Source organism: Accipiter gentilis, chromosome 17 (genome assembly GCF_929443795.1).
Source record: "Accipiter gentilis chromosome 17, bAccGen1.1, whole genome shotgun sequence".
Classification (NCBI taxonomy): Eukaryota; Metazoa; Chordata; class Aves; order Accipitriformes; family Accipitridae; genus Astur; species Astur gentilis.
This window is the reverse complement of record NC_064896.1, coordinates 19,735,814-19,761,039: the sequence shown is the minus strand read 5'-3', so window position 1 is coordinate 19,761,039 and position 25,226 is coordinate 19,735,814. Positions and strand designations below refer to the sequence as shown.

General features: G+C 41.6%; 1 protein-coding gene across 2 annotated transcripts in view; it reads right to left on the bottom strand.

Annotated features, from left to right (window-relative positions):
• TEAD1 (TEA domain transcription factor 1) overlaps positions 1-25,226 on the bottom strand; it is a 109,328-nt gene that overhangs the window by 48,606 nt on the left and 35,496 nt on the right. For both annotated transcript variants that reach the window (XM_049819943.1, XM_049819944.1), the window contains exon 2: positions 645-709. In XM_049819943.1, coding sequence (XP_049675900.1) covers positions 645-709 — 65 coding nt within the window. The remainder of the gene's footprint in view (positions 1-644; positions 710-25,226) is intronic.

The following is a 25,226-nucleotide window of genomic DNA, read 5'->3' as shown; positions in this document are numbered from 1 at the left end:
ATGAGATAAGTTAATGGTTATGTGATAATCATCTGAAAAAAACTTAAGACTGGTTAGAGGTTTATTCTGACCCTTTGATGAATGAAATCTTACCATGGCCACAGACCAGGAGCCTGAAGGCTCTTAGGGGAAGTTTTTATTATTTTTTCATCCTGTAGCAAGTACTGCCCGTGAGCTGAGAGCATGATTACGATCAGTCCCGCTAGATAGTTTTTATTTATTTACCTCTCATATCCAATGATCATAACCTCTATTACATAGGCAAATTAGCTGGACTTTTAGAAGTTCCATTATTTATCATCTCAAAATAATCATTATATTCTGTAATTGTCCTTATAGAGAAATAAGGCACAATACTTTATGCTTCTGCTTCAACTTTTGGAATTATTTTTTCTCCAAATATGGAGGATAACAGCTTCATGTACACATAGGTTAACAAAAAATACATCCTCAAACCACCACTGAAATGATGCACAGCATAAAAAAAACAGAGTTTTAAATATTTTCTAAACAGCTTGTATTTAATCTGAACAGTGAAGTCAATACATCATCTCATCAGAGCTGAAGCACAGACAGCCACTGCAGCCAAAATGCCATGTTTTGTCATTCACTGACATGCATACTTCCCCACTGGGTTATTTTACCTGCTTCCTGGTCCGTGTCTTCCCTGTTCTAAGTTTGATGTATCTGGCTATCAATTCATTCCTACCTGAAACAAAGAAAAAATCATCATAAGGGACAAGCAGCATCACATCCATAAACACCATCAAAATACCACATTTAAACATATGAGCTCCATGCGTATGAGGCTTATGTTTTCTTACACCTACTCCACTTTTCCTTTGCAAACTTTGCAAACGAGAAATCAGTATTTCTCATTGTTCATTGGTATTTCTCTTCCCTCTCTTTAACAGACATCGTATGTGCCACACGAACTACGCAGAGGGCTACAGGTTCAATGTTTTCCCGCTGAAGTCCTGGAGCTGTTTGCAGGCAGAGAGGCACCTCCTTGGTCAGTGGCGGTGCCCAGGGTGATCTCTCCCTGGAGAACGCTGGCGCCTGACACAAGGTCTGGGCTCCTCTGGCTTTGCTTCTGACTGCGCCGGGTGGTGTTTGCCCCCCCTGGACCCCTCCTGGGAGAAGCAGCTGCTCTTGTGAAGGTCGTGTGCCACCCGAGCCGAAGTGCCAGTGACCCAGATGTTATGGTTTCGCATCAGCTTTTCTCCAAGTTTTAACTCTACGAGGAGGACAGCAAAATCTATCCTTCCTGCCAGGAAGCACTCTGCCTCCTCCACTGATGGAAATCACTGTCTCAGTTCAGCAGGTTATCAATCATACCCCTAACTCTATGCACAAGAGTGGTCACCCTGCGCTGCCTAAGTTCCTGCTGCAGTGGGACCGATCAACACGGTGGTTTGTTATTCAGAGCTCTATTTCTCTTGGAAATGTATAGTATTTCCAAGTTTCTAAAACGGCTATTTGACTCTTCTTCAGTCACACATTATGCTACCTAATACAAACTAACATTTTCTTTCTAAATAATTTCCTTCCTAAATATTGCTGACATGGAAGATAACACAGTTTTATGTGGTGCCCTGCTTATTTTCACTGTGTATTATGTTACTTCTCCATGAGTTGTAATAACTTAAATATACTCGTTCAACAAGTCCTAAGTTATGGACTTATTTGCATTCAGCACAGGGGATAAGCAGCCTGTGTGTAGAAAATGAGAAAACTGATTTAGCATCAAGCTGAAAATGGGGAGGTTAAGAAAATAACTTGTCACCCACCAAGTTATTTTAAAGTGGATAAGTACATATCTGGGGAGTGCAGAAAGTTATTCTATCAGCCAGGGACTCAAAGTCTTTCAGTTTGACATTGTGGGGGAGAGATGGGGAAGTTTTGAAGTAGCCTGCCTATGTCTGAAGGGCATTTGCTGACTGGAAGATTGAACACAGTCAAACTAGACCTTAATTTTCCTTTTTACTTCTGTCTCCCCCTCTGAGCCTTATTTACACCCTTTGCATCAAATGTCTCATGGTTCCTGTCTCTTCCATGGATTGTTTGCTAAATGGGTGCTAGAATATGAAATATCAATGTACTTCAGAGTCGAGCTGTGTTTTCTCCAATTCCCTTTTTGTTTTGGCCTAGACTGTGTACCAGGTTTCCCTCAACGTGCCACTGTAACAGCGACGTGAGGTTTGTAACTCTTCAGCAGGTCTCTTCAGGACAAACTTTTCTGCAAATATTTCTGCACACAAATGACGGATTTCTGTATGCAAACAGAGCAGCTAGCTACCTAATTTCATGCAAAGACCTTGTCTTTTGGCTGGACAGAAGTTCTGCAGCCTGTTGTGCCCACAAGGTACTTGCCATTTGCAGTGAACAAGAGCCTTTGTGTTCATGGGGTGAACCAGGGAACGCTCAGACTTTGTATCTCTCTATTCTCATGTTCTTTCTCATAATCCAAACATTTCACTTCAAATATGGAGAATTAGTTTTCATAGCGGTGGCTGTCCCCCTATGTCCTTATGCTGTAACAGCAGCTACTTCATAGTGATAGGACTGCAAATTCACTTGCAGGTGTTGAGCATGGACAGAAATGGAGCTGCTCTGCTCTTCATTAATATTAGATGGAAAAGTTCTACAGTGGAAAAGTATCATACAGTTTGGGAAAAGGAACCGACAGAGAGGTTGAGAGCCTGAGGCCACAGCAATGAGAAGGGAGAGGAAAAGGTATACAATGATGGCACATCATACTAAATGTGCTTTGGACAAGAGTTGCTCAAAACCTTCTTGCTTGGTACTTTACATGCCTCTGCAGTGTCCCTTTAATGAGTACTAGGCTAGCAGACAGTAGAGAGGTTCACAAAAATTAAAAGCAAAACAGCAAGATGCATTTCAGCACCTGCCACTGGGGAGCCCAAAGGGGTGCTGGCCTGCAAGAGCAGCCCTCTGCAATCCGGTGAGAATCAGAGATCACCATATTTCTGCAATCACCAGTATGATAGGTGGTATGAACATTTTCATATTTCTAAATGCACATTTTGATTTAATTGGGGAATGTCCCCCCTCCAGAAAGTACCTTCTTTGCATATCTTTAAATATGTGCATACATTAAGCACCCAGAATAGTTTTTTGGTGCAAAAAGCATTGTCAGGTTGTCCTTATCAGCAGCCGGTGAGTCTGCACGGTCAACGACTCTATAAGGTGATGTAAAGGATGCGTTGCCATCTCTTGTCCCTCTGTCTGTACTGAAGGTGTTTCCGATACATGGTCACGGGGCAGGCCACTCCAGCCATCCCTTGCCCATTAAGGCAGACCTATGCAACCCTCTGCCGTAGCTGAGGAAGGAAGAGTTAAACCTTCTTACAGTTTCACAGTTTTCTTCCCAGTCAAGAGAGCTAAAAAACCATTTTTAAAGGAAAGCTCAGATTCTCAGGCAGCCACTTGACAGGAAAAGCAGCTTTATAAAAAACACCAAGCACTGAAAGTCTAGACTGTATTGTTCAAAATACCAGTCAAGTGCTGTCTCCAGTTGAGCCCCAGTCCACCCATGAAGTGCTTTAGCTTGAATCAAGGTGGGGTTTCTCTAGCTGCTATCTAGCCTGGCAGGGGTACGACTAACAAGATTGTGGGTTTGCAAAGTGATTGTTTCCCCTTAAGGTGAAGTCTAGCTGGAGCCTAGCTCGAGAAGAGTCAACAGGGTGGAATAATTTGACTTAACTTACAGGGAGGAAGAACTCTACAAAGAACCATGCAAAGAGGCTGAGGCAACAGCCTTAGGTTTTCCTTAGGGCCAGGTTTTCAACACAGCAAAGAAACGTGCATGGGGATTAGCCGGAGCAGAAGATACTGTAGCCTCATGAGGCTCACTAAATGCCTTCTGCCCAGCCACAGTGATCTGAAAAGACATAAATTCTTTTCTCGGACTACCAAAAAGCCATAAACAGAAACATAAGCACTGCCTGACATATACAAGATAGACATCCCCAATTAAAAGTTTACAGCCTTTATGTTATCTACCAAACATTGGTGCTCTTCTTTACCAACTCTGACAGATACTACCAGAAAAGATCTTATCTCCCAATCAGCTAAGGCCCAGAGAGTATTTTAAAAAAAGGAAGTCTTAATAATCCTAAAAACACCTTTTCCCGTTCTTGGGAATGGGAAGAGTCTGAAACAAAAGGAGGCTCAAGGAACTTCTTTAACTGGCCATTAGAAACCTTAGGGTGAAAAATGCTCATTAATAAATAGATCTGTTTTTTCTCTAAGAAGAGCTCAGCTGTGGAAATACTTTCCATACACGCCCTCCTTCTCTCTCCCTGTCATATATATCTGGGAAATTGCCTGGCAGAAGAGAAGAGGTCAGGTTTATGAACTGTAAATGTTCAGCTCCTTCTTCTTGTCATCCGCTATGACAGTCTCCTACTTCGAATATTTTGGTTCAGGTATCAAAGAGAGGCGTGGGGAGGTGCCCGGTCAGATAAAACATCTTCACAGCACAGGAATCTTTTCCAAGGATCTTGAAAATATCAGGAGAGGACCACAACAAATATTTTATATAGGTTTCTCTTGTGTTTTTTTTTCCCTTTTAAGTTCAGGCTTTATCTGTCATGCCCTTCTGTACCGTCAGTGCAATTGCAAACTGTAAGCCTCCCTGGACTGATGCTGAGGAAGAGGCATTTTACACAACAGAACATCTTTTTTAATCGTGGCAGAAAGTAAAAAGGGGGTTCAGCTAGAAAACAGTGCAGATACTAGAAAACTTGTGAGGCTTCGTGGGGTGCCAAGACCTCACTGTGACCCCTCCGGGGGAACAGCCGGGCCCCCAGGACAGCCCTGCTCCTGCCAACCAGTAGGACACAGGGTCCCTCCACCTTCCCAAACTACTGCCCCATCCTTGAGGAGCCTCAGCCTAAACAAAGGAGTGTGCGGTGATCCCGGACACCTCACAGCCAGCACAGACGACTGACATTTCTGCTCTTCTTGTTCAAAATAAGTAGAAGCAGCTGCAAACTGGGGAGGCTCCCACCCGCCTCTCCCCAGGGGAGGCAGTTGTTGCTCTAACAGAGGGCCCTTGTGCGGGGAAGCCTCCCCCACTAAAGTTAGTTCCAAAACCAGCTTAAAGCGGCCGACTGTCAGCCCCCACAAAGGTCTCCACAAGGCTCCCGGGTGCCACCCTTGGTGCTGAGGGTGGGTTTGGCCCCACTCACCCAGCATAGGCACCCACCCGAAGGTGAAAGTCACCCCTTGGGTGAGGAGGGCATAACCGGCAACCCCTTCATGGGCCAAAAACGGCACCACCGCCTCTGCACAGGAGCCACCAGGCCTCCACAGGCAGCTCTATGTAGCTGTGGACAAGCCCCCAGCCACGACGGGTCCCTTTCCCCGGGTCCCAGCCACAGGCATCGCTGCTCAAACCCGGTCCCCGCCAGCAAAGGGGCAGCGAGCTGGTGCATCACGTCCCTGGTGAGCCGCTGCGTGGCAGGCGGGCGTCTTTATTTAGAACATTAATGACACAAATTAACCCTCCGCCCTCCAAGCTCCCACTAATAGGCACCATCCGAATGTGATAAAAATAGGCAAGTGTGGGAAATCAAGCTGGTTAACAATTTGAAAATGAACAGCTAATTTTAAAGTTTTCATACTCAGCAAAATAATTCGAGTAATGACCAAGTAGAAAAGCCTATTCTTTTCGGATAATGGAGTATTATGAATTTCTCCAAATTCTGTGAGGCTGTGGCTCAAAAGAGGTATTCCACATCCTGAGTGCAAAGTGTGGGGACCGACTGCACAACCATTTTATCTCCAAAGTCATGCTCATGGCCGTATTTTCACCATGGCAAAGCTTTTCAGCTGGTTTTGGTAAACTCCATTTCTGGTCACCTCTGCTTGAAGCCGCTACGACGGCCTGGTGATCGCAAAGCGCTGCATGTGGACCCAGGGGCCAAATTTGGAGAGCTAGCCAGAATTTTGCTTGATGAGGAGCCTGCTGACGAGCTCGCTGTACCTCAAGGCGAGCGCTCTCCTGGGACAGCCCCTGTGAGCGGCACCAACCCCTTTGTCTCGCTGCCGAGTACGGGCCGGATCGGGATCCCACCCGACGTCACGGGGGTCTGTGCGTGGACATCGTCAGCAGGGACAGGCTGGTTTGAATGCTTTCCTCCACCAGAAGGTGGCCGTGGGGCCCTTGGGTGGCTGGGCTCGCAGCCTGTGGAGGAAGAGGCGTTCCACCGTGGCGCTCGGCCCCGGCGGTTTTCTGCTCCGTTTTGCCGGCAGAATACCTGGCGTTGGGAGAGCTCGCCTAAAATTTGCCGGTGCCGCTTTCTGAAGACGCTTTAAAGCTAAATTGGCTAACAAAAAGCCTCTTGTAGATAAAAGAGCTCTGCAAGTCAACAACTGGCTAAGCAGTTTAAACCCCTAAGTAAGGCATCCTCTATTTAAACGTTATAGGCAAATCTAATTTAAGCTTTTAAAAATATTATGGGCAGGTGTTTAAGTCGTCCGCACACTGGGTTTTGCGAGAGCTTCGGAGGGGGCTGGGCGGCACTTCCCAGGCGGGCAGCATTTTGTTCAGACAAGCTTTCTGCAGAAGGCCACGTGACATAGGCCAAATAAACAGCATCTGGGGATTTTCAATTACAGACCTTCACCCAGCATGCCTGCACTGTAATCTCTACCAGATGAGGCTCAGGCCTCACTATTTTCAATAATTCACACACTGTGTACACATAACATGACAATAAGGGCATTCATGCAACCGCCTGATTCGCACATCAAAGCTCCCAAATGGCCAGCTGTAAGCATGCTTACTGCTGAATAATTCATTCTTTTCACAGGCTTGAAAAAACGCTCAGCGGGAGTTGGCAAGCTTGTGTTCTTTCCTGTGTGGTATGCTAAACTCAAATTTTGAAAGAGGTACAGCCCCACTAAAAAGAGTCAGAGATCCAACTATTTAAATGTGCATTTGTGAGCTTTCGGATGGCTGCTCACAAAAAAAAAAAAAAAAAAAAAAGAAAAAAGAAAAAAAAAAAAGCAGCGATACATTTCCAAGTGGGTAGTGGAGATAAGATGAAATAGCCTGCATGATTTCTGGGGCAGGTGCTTAATAGAAATAAAATGATAAAACTGTTTTCCAGACGGTAAAATATTTTTTACACATATTATTCTTTGCTAAATATTTCAGATATACCAGAGGCATAATAGTTAACAAGTTCAGCAAACTTGAAATTTCCACATACTTAGCATAAATTTTCTACTGTATGGCAAAGAGGGTTTTAGTTAAGATTAACACATATGAAAAAGGCAAACACAGAAACACCAGAGTTAATTTTGTAACTCCTATTTACTGTTCTCACAGATATGGGTAGAATACTAATTTCTAGATGATGTTTTAACAACTCCAAATTTGCAGCTGTGTCTCTGAACGTTTAGCTTGCAACTGGTGAGTGTTCCAGATTTTGAAAATACTTTGGCTTTACACAACAGAAGCATAATTTCTTTAAGAATAAAAAGGGGGGGCGGAGAGAGGGAAAAGAAGGGGCTGCTTCATAATATCAAGTTTTCTTGACTGTCAATCAATGCCAGAACCAGCAGGATCAACTAGTCGTGACCTCTCCTTATAGCAAACACATGCTGCTTACCAGCTGTGGACTGTGTTTTTTACACCCTTTTCTCTATCATTCAGAATGGCTTCCTCCTAATCACAATAATCCCAAAAGTGCTAAAACATATCAATCGTCCTTTAAGCCCTGCCTACAAAAGGCCAGCCGTCCGGCCTTTATGGGCTTGTCCAACAGCAGCTGATACTTCATTCAACTACAAATCCAATTTAGCAGTTACAAGAGGTTTAGCATCACTGGAAAAATATTGGTGTTGATCCTGCACTCTTAAGTCAGCAAATATTCCTTTGCCATATTGTTTAGCTTTTTCTGCCATATTTACACTTCTGCTGGATTTCCCTGAATGACTTCAACAACAGCATTTAACCTCTGAACTGGTAATATTTACAGTTGATCAAACAGTGATTTTTATAATATGTTTACCACAATTACAGAAACATAAGCCTATTTGTATTCCAACTGTTACGATTCTGAAAAAAACCCCAACCAACAACCCTAAAAACAAACACAGTCATTTCATTCAAAACCATAGAGCACACTTTATGTATTAGTTATGCAGGATGTTATTTATTATAGCCCTTTGGGCAAGTTCAAGACAATTCTTTCACTTATGTATTTTTAATTGCCAAGTGAGCCAATGCAAATACTCCCTTGATCCCCCTCCACTTTTCTTGTCTTTTTCTTTTTTTCCTCTTTAAACGGCAGTATATGTAATGCCTTAAAGAGGGGAGACCCTATCTAGGGAATTTACTATTCCCTATCCCAAATCCGCAAATCTGTGGGACCGCTCAGTTTAGTCAGCCTTTAATAATGGGAAGATAAGGCAGGAGATAGCTTCTCCGGCCCTGTGGAAGAGAATGGGAGCTGCTTTTCACTTGCTTTGTAGTGAAAATAACCAGCATAACCTGCATCAAGCACAGGATTTCCATCTCCCTGCATGGGCACTTGTCGGAGGGCCGGGGCCACCCAGCTCACCCACAGCCAAGGACGAAGGCAGGTCCCCACAGTCCCCCAGGGAATGGGGTGCGGGCAAAAAAAAATAATCGAGTGTCTTAGACCTGCTGGAGCTTGTTGCTTAACTCTGCACCGAGTCCTTCAAGAGCCGAGGCTCTGGCTCTGAATTTAGGTAGGGACCACGCACAAAAGTGGCCATCCAGGACAGGACCAGGAGGAGACAAAGACCTCAGGGCTGCTAAAATGGGTTATAAAGGCTGCCCGAGTGGGGTGTGTGTGTATGCAGACACACACATGCAAGATTACAATAAGCCACTTAAGTATTATTATACACAAATTAACTGCTTGCAAAGTGTACTGTAACTGGGTTGCCCAAGAGGACAGGGAAAAGAAAAGATCCAAGAAAGAAAATAACCAAAATAATCCCTTCAGATGCTAATGAGCGAACAATTACAATGACTCATTGAAGTTATATCATAATGATACTTCTAAAGAAAAGAACTTTTTGTGTATTGTATTAAAAACAACAATAATAAAATGATCCCAGATTGAAGCAATACCACAATTTAATTTATACAGCAAAAGGGAAGTGACCTAATAGTAGCACGGAAAGATATTCTCCTCATGTCAAGTCTTAACATATTGGGTTTTTATCCCAGCTTCAGTTTTAAAGAAAACAATGAAAAAGACCCATAGACACATCTGGTTCAAAAGTCTTCACTGACACTAATGTAATGCATTAGATTCTGTTTGGCAGGTCTTCACACTGGGAAATACTCCACATAAGCAATGTTTATTAATTTTCTTCTTCTGAGTTTTTAAAAACACAGACAGAACATATTTCAAAGAGAGAGGAATGAACCAGAGATCTCTCTGAATATTCATTAATTAATATTTTGTCAGTGTCAGTTGTCTCAACAAAAGAAGGTTTTACAATTTACTATAAGCTGCATTTAATTAAAATTTATGTAACAAAAATACATGGAATTTTTTTGCTCCCTTGTAATTACATTATTTTCTACTTACTATAAACTGTATTTTACTGCAACCAAAAACGCATTTGAAAACAAACAGCAATTTTTAGGCTTCAGAATATACAAAGAAATCCCCACAGGAAAAAAATCCCCAAACTTGACCTTTGCCATCTCTTTGGATCAGCTACAGATGTTTAGTAGATTATACAAAAACCTAGATGTCCTTAATCTGACATTCTTTTTTTTTTTTCCCTGCTATGATAGGAACTCTTAGTAACCTATCTGCAAAGACCCCGTGCGGCTTCCACGTGTGTATGTAATTGCTGTGTTGTTTTCCAAGGTAGTTGCAATTTTTCGCGACATGAGCAGTTCAGAAAGAAGACTCTCACCCAGCACTACTGACAGAAAGTCTGATTTGGACAGGAATCCTTCAAATACACAGACAATGGGCTGGCTGACCTGTCATGCATGATGGATGAGTTAAGGGGATTAAAACCACTATTTGCATTAGAATAGATAAAAATTAGCAAAATAGAATTTCTCAGTAGGTGGCTTCAGTTCTGTTTGTTCTCTTAGGCAAAATGAAGTTCATTTTTAAAGGAATTGTGATTGTTTAAGTAATGCTCAATTGCAGAGGAGAAATTTTGGATGCCAGCTTGCTTTCTATTGTTTATTCTTTAAGAAATCCACTTTATCACTACAACAGTATCCTTTTTCCCCCATGTTTAATATTAAAACATTACACAACAACTACAATGTTCTAACTGCTTTAAACTGTATGTATATCTAATGCGTACATGTTTCTGAGCTGCATATATCCAAAAAAGTGTTTTGAGTTCAGAGAGACATGATCAAAAAGACCAAAAAATTACTTTAAATTGTGTATTGATGCTTCACTAAGGTTCTGCGTATGAGCCTGTGACTCAAAAACCCTAAGAGGCAGATGCCTGAAATACTGCATGTTTCTTTTGACTAGATTCATATTGCATACAGTGATGGTACTTAAAAGACTCAGAAATAGCTGCACAAAGTAACATAACGAAAGACTCGCCTTACGGAATAGCATTATATCGTTTATACAGTATAACTTTGAAAGAAATCTGTATGAACAAGTCAGTGCACACAAGTAGGCGAACAGATGTAGAAACTCCAGAAACATCCATGGACCGCCTCCCCTCACTGCTGCAGAGAGCAACCGAGATTTGTCTGTCAAACAAGAGTTGTAAAAGTAATGGAGGTCCCCCTCTTCGCAAGGCTCACATGTCCAATTTGCAGACAGCAAGCAGCCTGCAGAAAATCCAGCACATTTTAGAAAAACATGCCTGTGTACTGCCAAATATGTTTTTGAAATCCTTGCCTGTTTTAACGGTGGACTGCTGTCGGACTGGTGATATATTTCACTGTGCCCTATAGCAGCATTAACAGAAAGCAAAGCTGAGGCATTAAGGAGGTAAATTTCTTCCACTGATGACATTACAAATGGGAAAAGCTGTGACATGATTTCTCAACTCAGCATTTACTATAATGAGATTTTAAGAGAGCAGGTCACTTCTCTCGCTCAGTGATGGGGGTTCTGGCCAGATCCAGAGGCTGTCTAAAACAAGTGAACGGCAGAGCCCGCAGCCGGGGATGGGGTCCCACCATATGGCTCCCAGGGAGGGGGCGTTCATCTGCAGGCGAGGGAGGACCCCATGAGCTGCCTTCATTTTCAGCTCCACAGACCCTGCACTGGCATTCATGCAGCTCTTTGCAAAAACTGTTTATTTAGCTTACGAATTATTTGGTGTCTGTGTCCCATGCAGTTAAGATGCTTTATTTTCACAGCAGGTGCAAAGAGGTATTTAAATTTGCATTATGTCCAGGGTATTTGGACTCAGTTTGTGTTAGATGACAGCTTCTGACAGCAGATGGGCCAAGTGGAGAAACGTTTGACCGGCATATGAAAGAGCCTGGGATACATCCAACACTAACCTTGGTTTCCAAGTTATTTCACAAGCACAAAGTAACATTTTGTGGAGATTTTATAGCTAACAATGTCATTCTAGCTACAGTACAATAAATATTTTGCTCCAATTATGAACCCACAAGAGAGACCCACAACATACTTGAGCTACAGGGTAAGTTATTTCTTGCAAACCCAGTCTCAAAACACACTTAAAATTGGGGCTCCTTTAACTCCTTTTTTTAGCCTAAAGAAAGACCTGTCCATGCTTCCAGATGTAATACGAACCTGTCCAGATCAGTTGCCCAGTCCTGCCTCTCTGCTGATCCCACCTGGGTCACTGATGTTTGAGCTAAAGCGGAGGAGAACAATATCCCTGCAGTTTTGAAGGATCCCCAGGACACCAGCCCAAGGGGAAAAAAAGAAAACTTAATGTCATCCTGAAGTCAGGTATGAGAACACAACAGGCTGTTAAAGAATGGAAGGTAGCGCTACTTATTCTGAAGCTCAGCTACAAGAGACAGCAATTAAGAGCTGAGTAATTAAATAATACTGTAGCATAATGTATTTTGTTTAAATTTGGAAGTGTTCCTCATAACCTACTCATTCATCAAAGTGAAAAATGCCTGCATGACTCTTCCTGTCCCTCTGCCTCAGACTCCACGGCCTCCAGCAACTCCAGCAGCCACAGTACATCCCAAGCAGTGTAAATACCATGTTGCTGATTTCATTATCATTGAAAACATCCATCTGTGCCTTTCAAAGTCTGCAGGATTATCTTGGAGAATCATAAGAAAATTCTGCTTCGTGCATCCACCAAATGCATTAGAGTCCTAACATTTGTAATTTTCGTTATAAATTATTTCACTTAAAGTAGTTGCTTTTAATGATGGGAGGGCTCCTTTAAAAATAATTTTTAAGGGGTAGGACATGCCAGAGAATCAAAAAAAAAATTACAGTTATTTATAATCTTTTTACCATTTATTTGTTTCTATAGTAAATCACTACTTTCTCTTGCTTCCCAGTTCATGCCTTTATTTTACATAACATTCATCCAAAAAGCATACATTTGGAAACCTTTTCTTTGTTTGTTTTGGATAAATGAGTAATGGAGTACAGACACGGTTTCATGCATAATTCTTAATCCCACTTTCTTTAGGCCTGATGCAGTAGGAGAGAAACTTTACAGTCAGGTTGTTTTGTGGCTGAGTACTGTTGACGTGGGACTGGGAGAGAAGACCAGGCTTCCAGCCGCAGCTCTGTGGTGTTTCGTTGTTGAGTCCCTATACTCTCTCCACAGTTTTTGCCTGTTATAGAAGTTAGTTCTCTAAAAATCATGGTGAAAAAGGTGTCTGAAAGAACAATCCCACTTTCTACCTGATGCACCTCCCCCCTACCCACGTCCATGCCAGCACATTTATCGTACTGAACAGCCTCAGCTGCCAGTGGCTTCTAGTCCTGACAGCAACAACGGACATTTCACAAGGAGCAGAAGGACTTTGCTTCTCAGGTCCAGCATGCCCCGCTGGGGGCTGCGGGCCCAGGGCTGGCATTAGGACAAGGATGGGGGGGGACACATGTCCCAGCGCAGTCCCCATCGCTAACATCACTAGACCCACGAGGGGTGCACTGGCAGGAGCTGTGAGCGTGGCAGCCTCATGCAGCAAAGAAGGAAAGTTTAAATACACACAGATGTGGAATTGCATTCAACATTTATTAATGTCACTTAGAGATTTCTACCCCTACCAAGCTCGCAGTTTGCTCATGTGACTTTATCATCTGTTCAGTCTAACCTGCTGATATGGTAATCTGTTGTCTCCGGCGCATAAAATTATTTCATTTTTCTTTTGAACGATGGCTCTTTATGCACTTTTCTCTCCCTTCTTTCAATGTGCGTGCTCTCTCCCTCTCCCCTCCTCTCCCCTGTCGCCCCCGCCAACAGTAAGGACAAGTAATACCAATTCTTCCCCTTCCTCAGTTGTTTCCAGGATAATCCTCCATCCCATATTGGTTCAGCTTTAAAGATCACTGCCCTTCTGCCCAGCTCATACCATACAGACTCGACCCTAATGAACACACACACTATCACAATCCACGGGAGGTTATTTTGCAGGCGTTACTTCTTAATGGGCAAAGCCCCGAACGAGACTCCTGCATCTTACTTCTACCTTGGCCAGTGGCCGGACGGATGCATCTTGATACAGGGAGAACTGCGGTATCGAGTGAGGGAGCGGTCCTGAGCTTCACTGGTGCGCAGCTGAGACCGACAAATGAAAAAGGGTTTTAAAGTGTTAAATACTGTATAGTTGGTTTCAACCTTCTGAGACTGGTATGAATTCAGATGAGTCCCTTGGTAAAAGGTTATTTCAGATCAGTGGCAATGCGATCGGTGTCCCCCTTCCTAATTCACAAGTTTCTGTCTATGCAAGCACAGAAACAGTCATCCAGTGCTTTGCTAAAACACAGGCAGTATACAGAGTACTATACTGTACCTAAACTTCTGCCAAGTCCACCTGGCAGCAAATTTCTTAGTTTTACAAACCTCCAAGCACTCTACTAAATTTTGATCTTTTTATAGTATATGTATTGGTCATGAAGGCATTTTCACTGAGGCAACTGGCAAATCCACCCTGAACCTGGCAATCGCACCAGTATCAACTTTTTAGCACACGCTAGGTTTTTGCTATTAAAAGACATAGAGAAATGGTCATTGGGTCGGCCAAAGAAATTCTAAGGCATAACTATAACATATGCACGAAGAGATTAAATTAGTGCTGCAGAGACTTATCAAGAGTGCTCGCAAGAGTGACGTCCCTTTCATCTTTCATGAGATGCATATGAATATATCAGTATTCACCCCTCCAGACAATAAATTAAGCAATGCTGATTTTCTATAAGGACTGGTGGACTTGGTAGTGTTAGGCTAACAGTTGGACTCGATGATCTTAAGGATCTTTTCCAACCTAAACGATTCTATGACATAAGAACAAGAAGTAAAAATATACTTACCTCAGAGGCTAACAAATGTTTATATGAAGCTATTAAAAAGCTGAGATTTAAAACAACACATTCATTTAAAAGAAAATGAAAGGTTGTTTCGGGTATGGCTGATGCAGTTACATGTTTTCTGTTGGGGGAAATTTATAGCCATATTATTGCTGTCAAGGAAGGTAGTGAGCCACAAGGATTTCCAGATGCCATGTGTGAAGTTTCTCATTTCCCCTACTATACTAAAGTACATTATCACCCAAACGAAAACAAGCTTTAAAAAAGTATCTGTCATTAAAACATGTGTGGCCCCCTTGCTTGGACTTAAGAGATTTGGTTTTTCTCTTTTCCTTTCCTTTCTTTTTAAGCCAGATGGGAGACTGTGCTGCAGCACTCCCCAAGGGCCTAATACTGATCATACTGCTGTCGACAGTAATACTTCGGGCTGCATCCCCACTGCACACTGCACCCTGTCAGTGAGAAAACATGGCTCTGCCAAACAGTAACGTTTCATTGTAGAAAGTCAGTCAAAGGAGTGGAAGAATCACTGCCATGGCATTTCTCAGAACAGCTATGAATGTGAAAACAGAGATTTCAAAGAAACACAGAAGATAAAAGGAAAATCATGTTCAAGTTTCTCCTGTACCAGTGAACACAACTTGTGGCACCAGCAGACAGCTGAGGGACCTGTCCCGCTGTATGGACACCAGTGAGCAGCAGGGACAGTTTCCTGCGCAGGAGATCACCCTCACATCTGGCAGTGTGCTCGCAGAGATGGCAACCCCATGCCATAAGGGCATTCGAAGGCAAAGACCACCGCCAGGACAGCTTCTGCAAGCCTGAAGCAGAACGATCTCTCTTATGAATGTCTGGGATTGCTGTACACTCAGGCGTGAGGCTTTCAAGTGGAAATGGGTGCAAAAGCATGCCTTGCAATTAACTACCTTTCCAGGTCTCACTAGGAGAATGGTAGGAGAATTAAAGCTAGAAAATCTTATAAGCAAACTTTTGTTCCCAACTGCGTTTGTTTTAAAAAAAAGGAAACACAGAACTTATGCAAAGGTCCAGCACAAAATAGTGCTGAAAAGATGATAGAGATGGAACCACCAGAAGGCTGATGCTGTATAGTCCCCACTGATTTTTTTATTTACAGTGAAAGCCACAGTCTGAAAGCAGTTTTGTTAAATGCTGTTAACTTGAATCTTTTGCTGAAGATGAAAACTAAATGGGACATGCTGAGTCCAAAGCAGAGCTGTCCCTTCTGTCTCACATCTGGAAGCACACCAGCAACAAGATCTTGAGTGGGAGCAAGAAAAACAGTTTTGCTCAAAACCCAGAATGAAACAGAAAGTCTATTAAAGACACAGGGACGTGCCAGCACCCCGCACTCCAGCTGGAGAACTTCCCCATTTCTACAGGGCCACGGGCACAGTGGCACCCGTTTCTGAGGTACGCTTAGCAGAATGAAGGCTGACGAGAGCACCATGCCAATGCCAACCAAAATGATTGTATGCCAGTTTTATCACATAAGCTTTTGTCCATTATCTCAAGAAACAGTTTCCATGTCTTCAAATCTTTCTCATGGTCCTTCCAAAAGAGGGTATATACAACATAAGCCTCAGATGTCAAAAGGACACACTTTGAAGCACTAAAGCAAATCTCTGAAACTATGTTTTCTTAATCACATCCGACACTTGGCTTGCAGTTATGCTATAGCATTTTCTGAAAGAAACATAGATCTGAGTAAACAAAAATGGTCCCTCAGAAACTCTCGTGCTCCATATTAATGCTTCAGAAGAGAACAACTGAATCTCTGCTACAGCAACCACAGCAAATAACTGAAGACTCAAGTGCAGAGCGTGCACGTTTGATGAAACAGGAAACAACCAACACAATTATTTCCATAAACTTAAGACCGGTCAATAAGGACAAACCCCTTTTCAAATCTATACAGGGCAAATCATTGCCTTGCTGTAGTATCATGATTGAAGATGAACTGCCTGAGTCTTCACGGCACACACTTCTAGCTAAAGAAACTCATCCAGAGTGCCTACCACACCTGTCAGTGCTTGATACTCCAGTCTTGCTAAAAACTCAAGTTAATACATTGAAAACAAAAGTGTCATTACAGTGCTTTTAAAACAATCACTCTGGCTTCTCCTTCATCTTTTCATTTCCGCTAGATTAATTAAAGACTTCAATTAAAATGTAAGCCAATTTATAAAAGTTTTTTAAATTCAGTAACTCAGATCTTTCTATCCTAGTACTTATTTTCTATTGTAACATCTGCCATTACAGCAGGCTTTTGTTTGCATCTTTTCCCATTCTTACCTGGACAAAGGGCTCTTTTTTATTCTCCAGATAAAAAAAAAAGTGAAGATGTCAGTCATTTCTATGTGCATAAGTAAGGTCTTTCAAGGGTGAATATGAACTAAACAGCCTCAGCAGCTCTAAAAATTAGTTCACAATTTTTTATGCCTGAATTATTTGCTGATTCTCTGAGCACAGGAAATACTTTGACTTGTGTGTCTGAGAAAGTGAATATCCACAGAAATCAGATCTCAGTCTGTCTTCTTTCTGTACCTTCCCAGGCAAGACCCCCAAGGGCTTCTGCCTCCCTGTCAAGAGAGAGGTGTAAATATCCAGGTATTTGCATAAGAGAGAATGCAGTCAGACCCATCTACATCTACCAGGCAGGCGCTTGGTGATGTACGTGCACTTGCTGTGGCAGGATCAAGGTCTCCCACTTGAAAATGCCTTAAAGAATCTTTGTCTCTGCCTTTGCTGAAGAGCTGCTGACTGTTATTCTCTGCCCATAGTCCATCCTGCCAGCTCAGCTCTTAAATTAAGAGTTGTCCTTCCGTTGCTGCCAACAGTAGGTTTGAACAAGTACTTCTCCGAGCAACAGAACCAAGGAGGCCTCGTTTCCTATGGCTCTGGGTCCCGACAATGAGCTTTTGCAAGGAACCTGTTGCCTCGCCTGCCAAGGGCTACACTCAGCCTTTCCCCAGCAAGATGCTCATAGGGTATCTCTCCCATCTACCCACTTCCCTGTTTTCAAGGACCTTCTAAAGACGTTTCCTAAAGAGCATCACCTCTCCAGTCTGGTTAACACTGAGCAAACGATTTGCGAATGTGACTGGGGAGAATTGAGAGGCAGATATTTGTGGACTGCTTTGGAGCTGTGGAAAAAAGAAAAGTTCAAGAGAGAGAGTCCTGTTTCACTGTTGTATTGAAATTTGAATTTAAAGCTCAGGTGCTCATGGCATTTGAACATGATTGCAAACTGGGTGGAGAAAACTCATCTTGGCCATCTATATCGCCTATCCTTGTAGTAAGTGGTAAAGATCACAGGAAAGAACAACAGAGACCAAAGTGGATCAAGCATTTTTCCTCTTCAAAAAGATTTTCTCTTCTAAACTTGTAGTGTCATGGCTGTGCTTGAGAGAAGGTAACAGAAACCTGGGATAAAGCTCTTTATGCCAGGGACATTAGTGGACAAAAATAACAAATTCAGTCCCAGTTCCTACATCTGGTCTTTATATAGCTGATGGTTCACATACTCAATACATACTTCTTACTAAAGTTGGATTTAAAATAGTTTAGGATTAAGTAGAAATTATTAATATTTTACAATGCCAAGATGTTTATGGGTGAAGAGATTGAGATAGTAAAACTGTTGACCTTGTAACGTTAAATAAATGTTTACCTGGTTTTAGGAATGAGTAAATCACACTGTTATATTAATTGTTGTAATTTATTCTAATTTGAGAAGCTTAAAACCAGTGTAAATTACATAAATTAGGCAAACTTAATCCCCGTGCTTAAGCACCCTTAAGGTCAGTCATGTTCCTTGGAATTTGAAAGGTTTCATTGAAGTTGTTGTCAGTGGCATCTTAAAGTGTGTATATAATGAAGAGCTTGATTTTAAATACAGGGGTTTTTTAATTGCTGGCATAAAATAAAATACGCTTTAAAAAATATATCCTGTTTTCTTTCATATAAATGCCTTTTCTTTTTCCTAAAATGCAGGAAATAAAACCATCTAGCATTCAATACTGGGGTCAGTAGAAATCATTGGCAGGAAAGTTCAGCATTGCTTTCTACAACATGAAATCCAATATATCCAATAACAGATTACATTAAATTTGACCTAACCAGTGGGCAGGGTTCTTAGCAATAACATCCCTTTGCACAAATTCAGTATTTTGAAGGATCATAATCTTAAAGTGACCTATGGAAACATAACGCCTCTTGTATTCCCAAGAAGATTACACTAAACCAAAGGATGGTATATACTTACATCCAATAAGGCAGAAATACCTACTGAGCCATGTAGGAACAGGCCTCAAGCATAAAAACCCAACAATTTTTTTCAGGAACAAAGAAACTACACCACTTCATCTAAGAACAGTCTCATCCAAATGTAGTTCAGTCTGTAAGAACAGAGAAATGGGCCCATTTCACAAGAAATGGACACATTTCCAGAAGGCTTTCTTTGGTTAAGATTTTCCCATTTTTCCGTTATCAACCCACTCAACCTACAACACAAATGCAGGTTTCAGTTCCAAAAAAAATACCAGCATGCTGAAGGCATCTGGGAGAGCAGTAAATTACTAGTAGATTGGAAAGATTGATTTGTGAAGAAGTTACAACAAAGTGGAGACATTGCAATCAGCATGTACATGGTGTAAAGGCCGAGTCTCCCAGCAATCTCTGAATGCCCTCAATTCCCACTAGCAGGCTGAAATCAGTGGGAGCTCAGGACATTCAACAATTCATAAAATTAAAGCAGGGCAACAACTGGTTTTATTGTTTGTTCTTGGCAGTACCCTGTCAGAGCTAGACGCTGAAGGAATGCATGATCTACGTTGTGACAACTTTGCAATTTAGAAAGACTTAAGCAAAGGGATAGGGTAGTGAAAAGGGGTGTAACAAGTGAATAAAGTGATCAAAACTGACGATGGCTGGCATTCTCTGTTAATACAGCAATCTCTGTATTACGGGTAGAGACTACTCCCAAAGCAGCTCAACCTACCTGTTATTGACATACTCATTTCCTACAAATCACAGTAAAAGTGCTTCTCGCGTGCTTCAGAAGGCCATAATCTAGAGGGCTGCGGGCATTGTACGTGGAGAGGTTTGCGAGCCAGCTCCGGCACTACCCTGCACTCAGGAGGGGAGCGCTCAGCAGGATGTACCCAGGGCAGGTGGGAGTGGAAGGGGCTGATAAGCGCGAGGTGGGGAGAGCGGCACGGGGGGCCAGGGGCTGCTTTGTGGGCACAGACAAGCAACGTGAAGGAGGACATCCGAGCTGCATAAAGACAGAAAAGAAGCAGAAAGAGATTTTTTGTTGACCTGATATGCGAGAACGTACACAGAGGGATGATCTAAACAAAGCATAGTTTAAATATTAAGCGAGAAAATACCTTCCAGATTTAAAACAAGCACCAAAGAATGTCCAATGTTGAGGCACTAAAAACTAAATTGGGCAATGCATTAGAAAATATACCAAGAGGAGGAACCTTCCACCAAGTCTTTTTTTTTTTTTCCAGTGGAGGTATATTTAATATTTTCTTCCTCTATAACCTAAAAATCTACACCTATAACAGAGCCCTAGGCGATAGGCCCACCATAACCATGCGATAGGCCTGCAACACAAATATTCCCGAACCAGCCCAAACTCAAAACCCCTACGGTACCAGTACTGTCATTTACTTCAAATCATATGGTTTAGTTTTATGTAGTCCTGCGAAGAACAGGGAGTTGGACTTGATGATCCTTATGGGTCCCTTCAAACTACAGATATCCTATGATTCTATGACTCTTTACAGTTACATTCCTCTAAACCTGAGAGTTTAATAGCCACACCCAGAAGGCACTCCTTGCTTATCTTTCTGGTTTTCTTACACAAAACAGAGAGTAAGAAAAGTGATAAATCACCGTATGATTCTTCTTCTAGAACAGTTGCAGCAAGTTAGTATTGTATTGACGTCAATTTTCTTCTTTATCTCACTTTTTCTAACAAAATACACTTTTTATTTAAGCATAGACTCTGCATTTCTTATACACCCGGAATATGCCAAAATACTTACACTCCTTTTCTTTGAGGGAAAAATAAAATAATACAAGGACCTATTGCAAATACAAGAGGCTGTCCCACCTTTAACTTCCTTCTAACGCTGAACACCAGGCTTAAAATTGTACCATATAAACACACAGAAGCTGAAACACCACGAGCAGCCCTTCCATCTACTTTGCTTTACACATTAAACCACGATTCAAACAGAGTCCATTAAGGCATCTAAATGTGACTTACCACGTGTGTTAATTGGGTGGGGGGGGGAAAAGAAAACACAACCCTCGAATGTGGACATTTATGTATTCCCATTATTCAGACCCTCTTGATGCCACAATCTCCCACTTCTATAGTTTATAAATGTTTGATTTAAAATATAGCCATTTTATCATTTGTACCACATTTACCTCATCTTACCACTGTTCCGACTGGATGAGAAGCTAATGTAGCCTACACTGTCTGGTCAATTATTGCATGGACACCAGGGACCAATTAATGCCATCCATAAAAGCCTGAATCATTCTGTCAATTAACTAGAACTAACTATGTCATCAGATATATTACTGGTGAGCAAGTCTATTTGGTTGCAATATGTCTTGAAGGAGAGCAGTATCAAATGAATCACAATTGACTTGGACAACTGCTAGCATAATTTCAGAAGATGAAAAGACAAATGTGGTAGTTATTAGTGGTCCCCTGAGGAATTACGGCCAAGCAATTGTAATGTGCTAAGACTGTACTAGCAGGTGCCCACAGCACAAATCAGGCAGAGGGTTAAATCAATATTTTCAATTTCTTAGGATCAATCCAGTGTTTGAACAAGATGGAAACTTGTTAGTAATTGGCAGAATGTGTAAATGAAAAGTCAAACTTCTTATTATTTGTTAAAAAGGAATCAGTGCTCTGCATCATGCCCTTGGCACAAGGTAATGCTTTCATGATCCAGTTGCTTGGGCATTCACTAAAAATCTAGTAGTTCTTAAATTTTAATAGAGTGCAAAAGGTTACTTTAATACATGTTGAACGTTCAAGATCTTTAAAAATGATTGAAGTGTCAATAGGAAAGTTTTTGAGCTGTGACAACAGCATAGTTATTAATGATTAGTGCAAGAAGCAGAAGAAACCTTGATTGCTTTGGAAAGTCTCACCAGGAATGCAGGTTGACATCTTTGGTACAACTTCACGTTTATTCTGTTTCATACAGAAGAACCTTAGGATCATTAAGTGATCCTTTACCAATTAAACAAGAAAGAAAAAAGTGACCTTACAAATTGATTTCATTTATCACTGCTGGAGTTAAAGATGCCTATAGCAAGACCTAAAGCATTGGCATCATAGTCTTTGGTTCTAACTCAAAGGTATCAAATGTACTCTTACATAATATTATTGTTTTACAAAAAGAAGTCTCCAGCAACCCTGACAATCAGGGTTTGGATAATGCACTTAAATCTGAATTAGGGAAACATACGCTTAAAATGACACCTTAGACAGGACAGAGCCAAATCTCTGTGATTTGGAAGCAGAAAACTGGCAAGTAAGATTATTGTACCTGAAAAAAAACCGAGGTGATGACAGGGAAAGCTATCTCCATGATGCATACCCAGCTCTTTAAGACCATTATTTCAAACAGATCAAAAACATGAATAATTTTTCATGTTATAAAACTGAAGCAATTTTTATTAGGAAATCAAAAAGAAAGCCCTAATGGTTAATTAAAAAGAGGAAACACACCAAAACACAGTTTTGAAAGACATGTGCCTGAAGAAAGCACCTATGCTTCAAACATGAATACATTTCTCTATATGTTTGGCTGGTAGAGAAGTTCTTTGTATTGTCTTCAGTGTATGGACTTCAACTCATGGGCACAGACAAGTGAAGAGGTAGGTGAAGCTCCTTTCACAACCGCCAGGGATAAAAATATTGTTTTAAAGGTTCTTTGTTGGCTGTTCTTCAATTGTGAAGATAACAATAATTACAATATTGGAAAAATGGTTTATCTGACTGGAGTGCCTTTCATGCAAAGGATCTCAGAGCACACTCAGCGCCAGAGCAAATGATCACTCAGCATATGGTCAACCTGGGAATTCACTGCTATAGAAAGTTACTAGCAGGACCTCTCTAGCTGCTATTTTTAAGTAATAGTTGCAGCCTTCACTGATACAGGCCAAAATAATAAAGGGCACTTGAACCTCAAGAAACTGAAAACCCTTTTAAAGCTTTACATTAAATGCTGCAGATGGAAGTAGGGGATATTTCTTCTTCTCAGGCTTTCCACTGGAAAACAAAGGTGCTGAGCCAAATGAAATTAAAAAAAAAAGAAATCATCAAACTGGATTTCCCTATTTCAGGGTTGGCCCAGCTAATCTATTATCAGCGTCTAACTCACTGCAGCTTTGTCTGATTGCACAATAGGTTTGCCAAGAAGACCTTTTTCATGATGTACATTTAACACAATATGGAGGGCGCTCCACACCACAGAGCATCGGGTCCAAAGTACATAGATATGCTATCAGTGTAAAACAAGTACGATGAAACTATGGGAATGCAAAACATTGCAGTACTTCCTACTAAATTGGCTGCTATTAATTACAAAAAAATAAGAGAAAGAACTCATTACAGTAATGATATAGTTATTCTTTGAAGAATAATGCAGGGAAGATAAGCCCTTTAATCCAAGATACACAGGCAACAGACATTTTTCTTGCCTAACCCCTCTATCTATCGTGCGTTTTTGGCTCCCTGTACGCACCCTCAGGTGAAAACGATTAGCTGGCTTTGTGGAGGATACAGCGTACACGTACTTCCTTCTGTTGGACTGGGGGAGCTCAAAGAACCTACAGCTTTAAGAAGCACAGTGAACAAGCACAATCATTTGAAACCAAGGTTCAGCAAACAGGAGACAATAAAATACGGAGTAACTTGAAACCAGCCCACGCACTGCCCAAGAGAAATCTCCAGCTTGTCTCTCTCTCAGACACACCCTTGCAGCTCTTCTGGAAAGCTGTGCCCTGTTCACAAGACAAGGACCTAATTGATTCAATCGTCTTCTGTATGCACAACTATAAAATAAAGTGCATAAAGAACAGTGTGGACATACAGCTCAGCTGACTGCATTAAAAGACTCTGCTGTCTAACAACGTGCTGATCACAGAACAAGCGCCGCAATTGTTCCAGCCAGACGCCACGGGACCAAGAATGCATAATTTCAGTACTTGTGTGTCCACCAGTAGGATATATTGGCAGCAGAATAGCAAACCAGCTTTAAGTTCAGCTATTGTTAACATTTTTCTCTACCATCTATGGTGTTACCAAGACAGTATAGAAAAGGGGCTGGTCCATCCTCCGCCACCAGCTCACACACCTGCCAGAACACCTCCTCTCCTGGCACACAGCAACAGAATTTTGTCTTCACAAAGTGGCATTTTTGTTCCATCTAGAAATTATATTCTTTTAACTTCCTCTGCAACAGCCTTTGAACTAGGGTTTCCACAGTTGGACAGAAACTGGAGAAAACAAAGTCGATCTTTTCAGACTGAAACTGGTGTACCACTCAGTACCTCCATTTGATTTCTTTTACAGCATGATTTATTTCACAGACTTTCTGGTTCTGACCCAGTAAAACTGACCAGGCTGGAGGGAAACTCTGACACTGGATAGATATGAAAGTTCCTGGCGGTGTGAGAGGAGGGTCGTCTGCCACAGAAACGTAAGGAGAATACCTCTGCTGTACTTGGCCCAAGGTATGCGGATGTAAGGGCTCTACCATTTCAATTCTTCTGAACTATATGCTTAAAAGCAAAACGGCATGAGGTACATTTTAAGCAGAGCAAGAAACGTGCTATCTTTGTATTCATGTGGCAATCTTTCTGCTAAGCAAAGGCATCAATCAATTCCACTAATGATGAAAGGGAGAAATTTTATGTCAGAGTCCGTTCTGCAAACTGAATTCAAACAATGTGCTTGGATCTCAAACATAACAGAACAAGCTATTAATTAAGAACGAGCTATATAAAATAAGTCTGAAACCACAAGGCTCATGATATCTTTGAAATGTTATTTTCTGATAATAATATGAAAAAATATTTAGAATATATACTTATTTTCTGTATCAAAAACTGTACTGAAAACTCTGAAAAACTAGGAAAAAAAATACAGCAGGAAAATAATTCGAAGCCACTTTCCGCATAGTCATTGTTATTCTGGTTTAAATATAGAGTAATTTGACCAAACAGGGCAACAAACTCAAACTGATGTAAAAATGGGGTCTGTCTGAGGAGAATCAGCTCTAAAGTATTTATCAGATTCCACAGATTTTAGACACATAACTTACAATCCCCACAAACACAAGTTTGTGGGGAACCAGCAGTTCTCTACCAGGTAAAGAGGAGCTATGATTTTGGTCAAGCTAGCAATTAATTTCCAGGTCTTGGCTAAGAAAACTCAGCAAATCAGAAAGATGGTAACAAACTAGCGAGCCCACAAACGTCATGCCCTCTGCTTTCTGACAAAACCAACCAGAAGCAGTATCTGGCCAGGCGTCCGCATGGACTTCATGACAGGATTTCACCTCAGGGTCTCAGCTGTCCCTGCCCCACAAATGAGTGACTTCTGAAGTTGCCAGCAATGTCATGATTCAATTCAGTCAAATTCTTGCACACGATTAA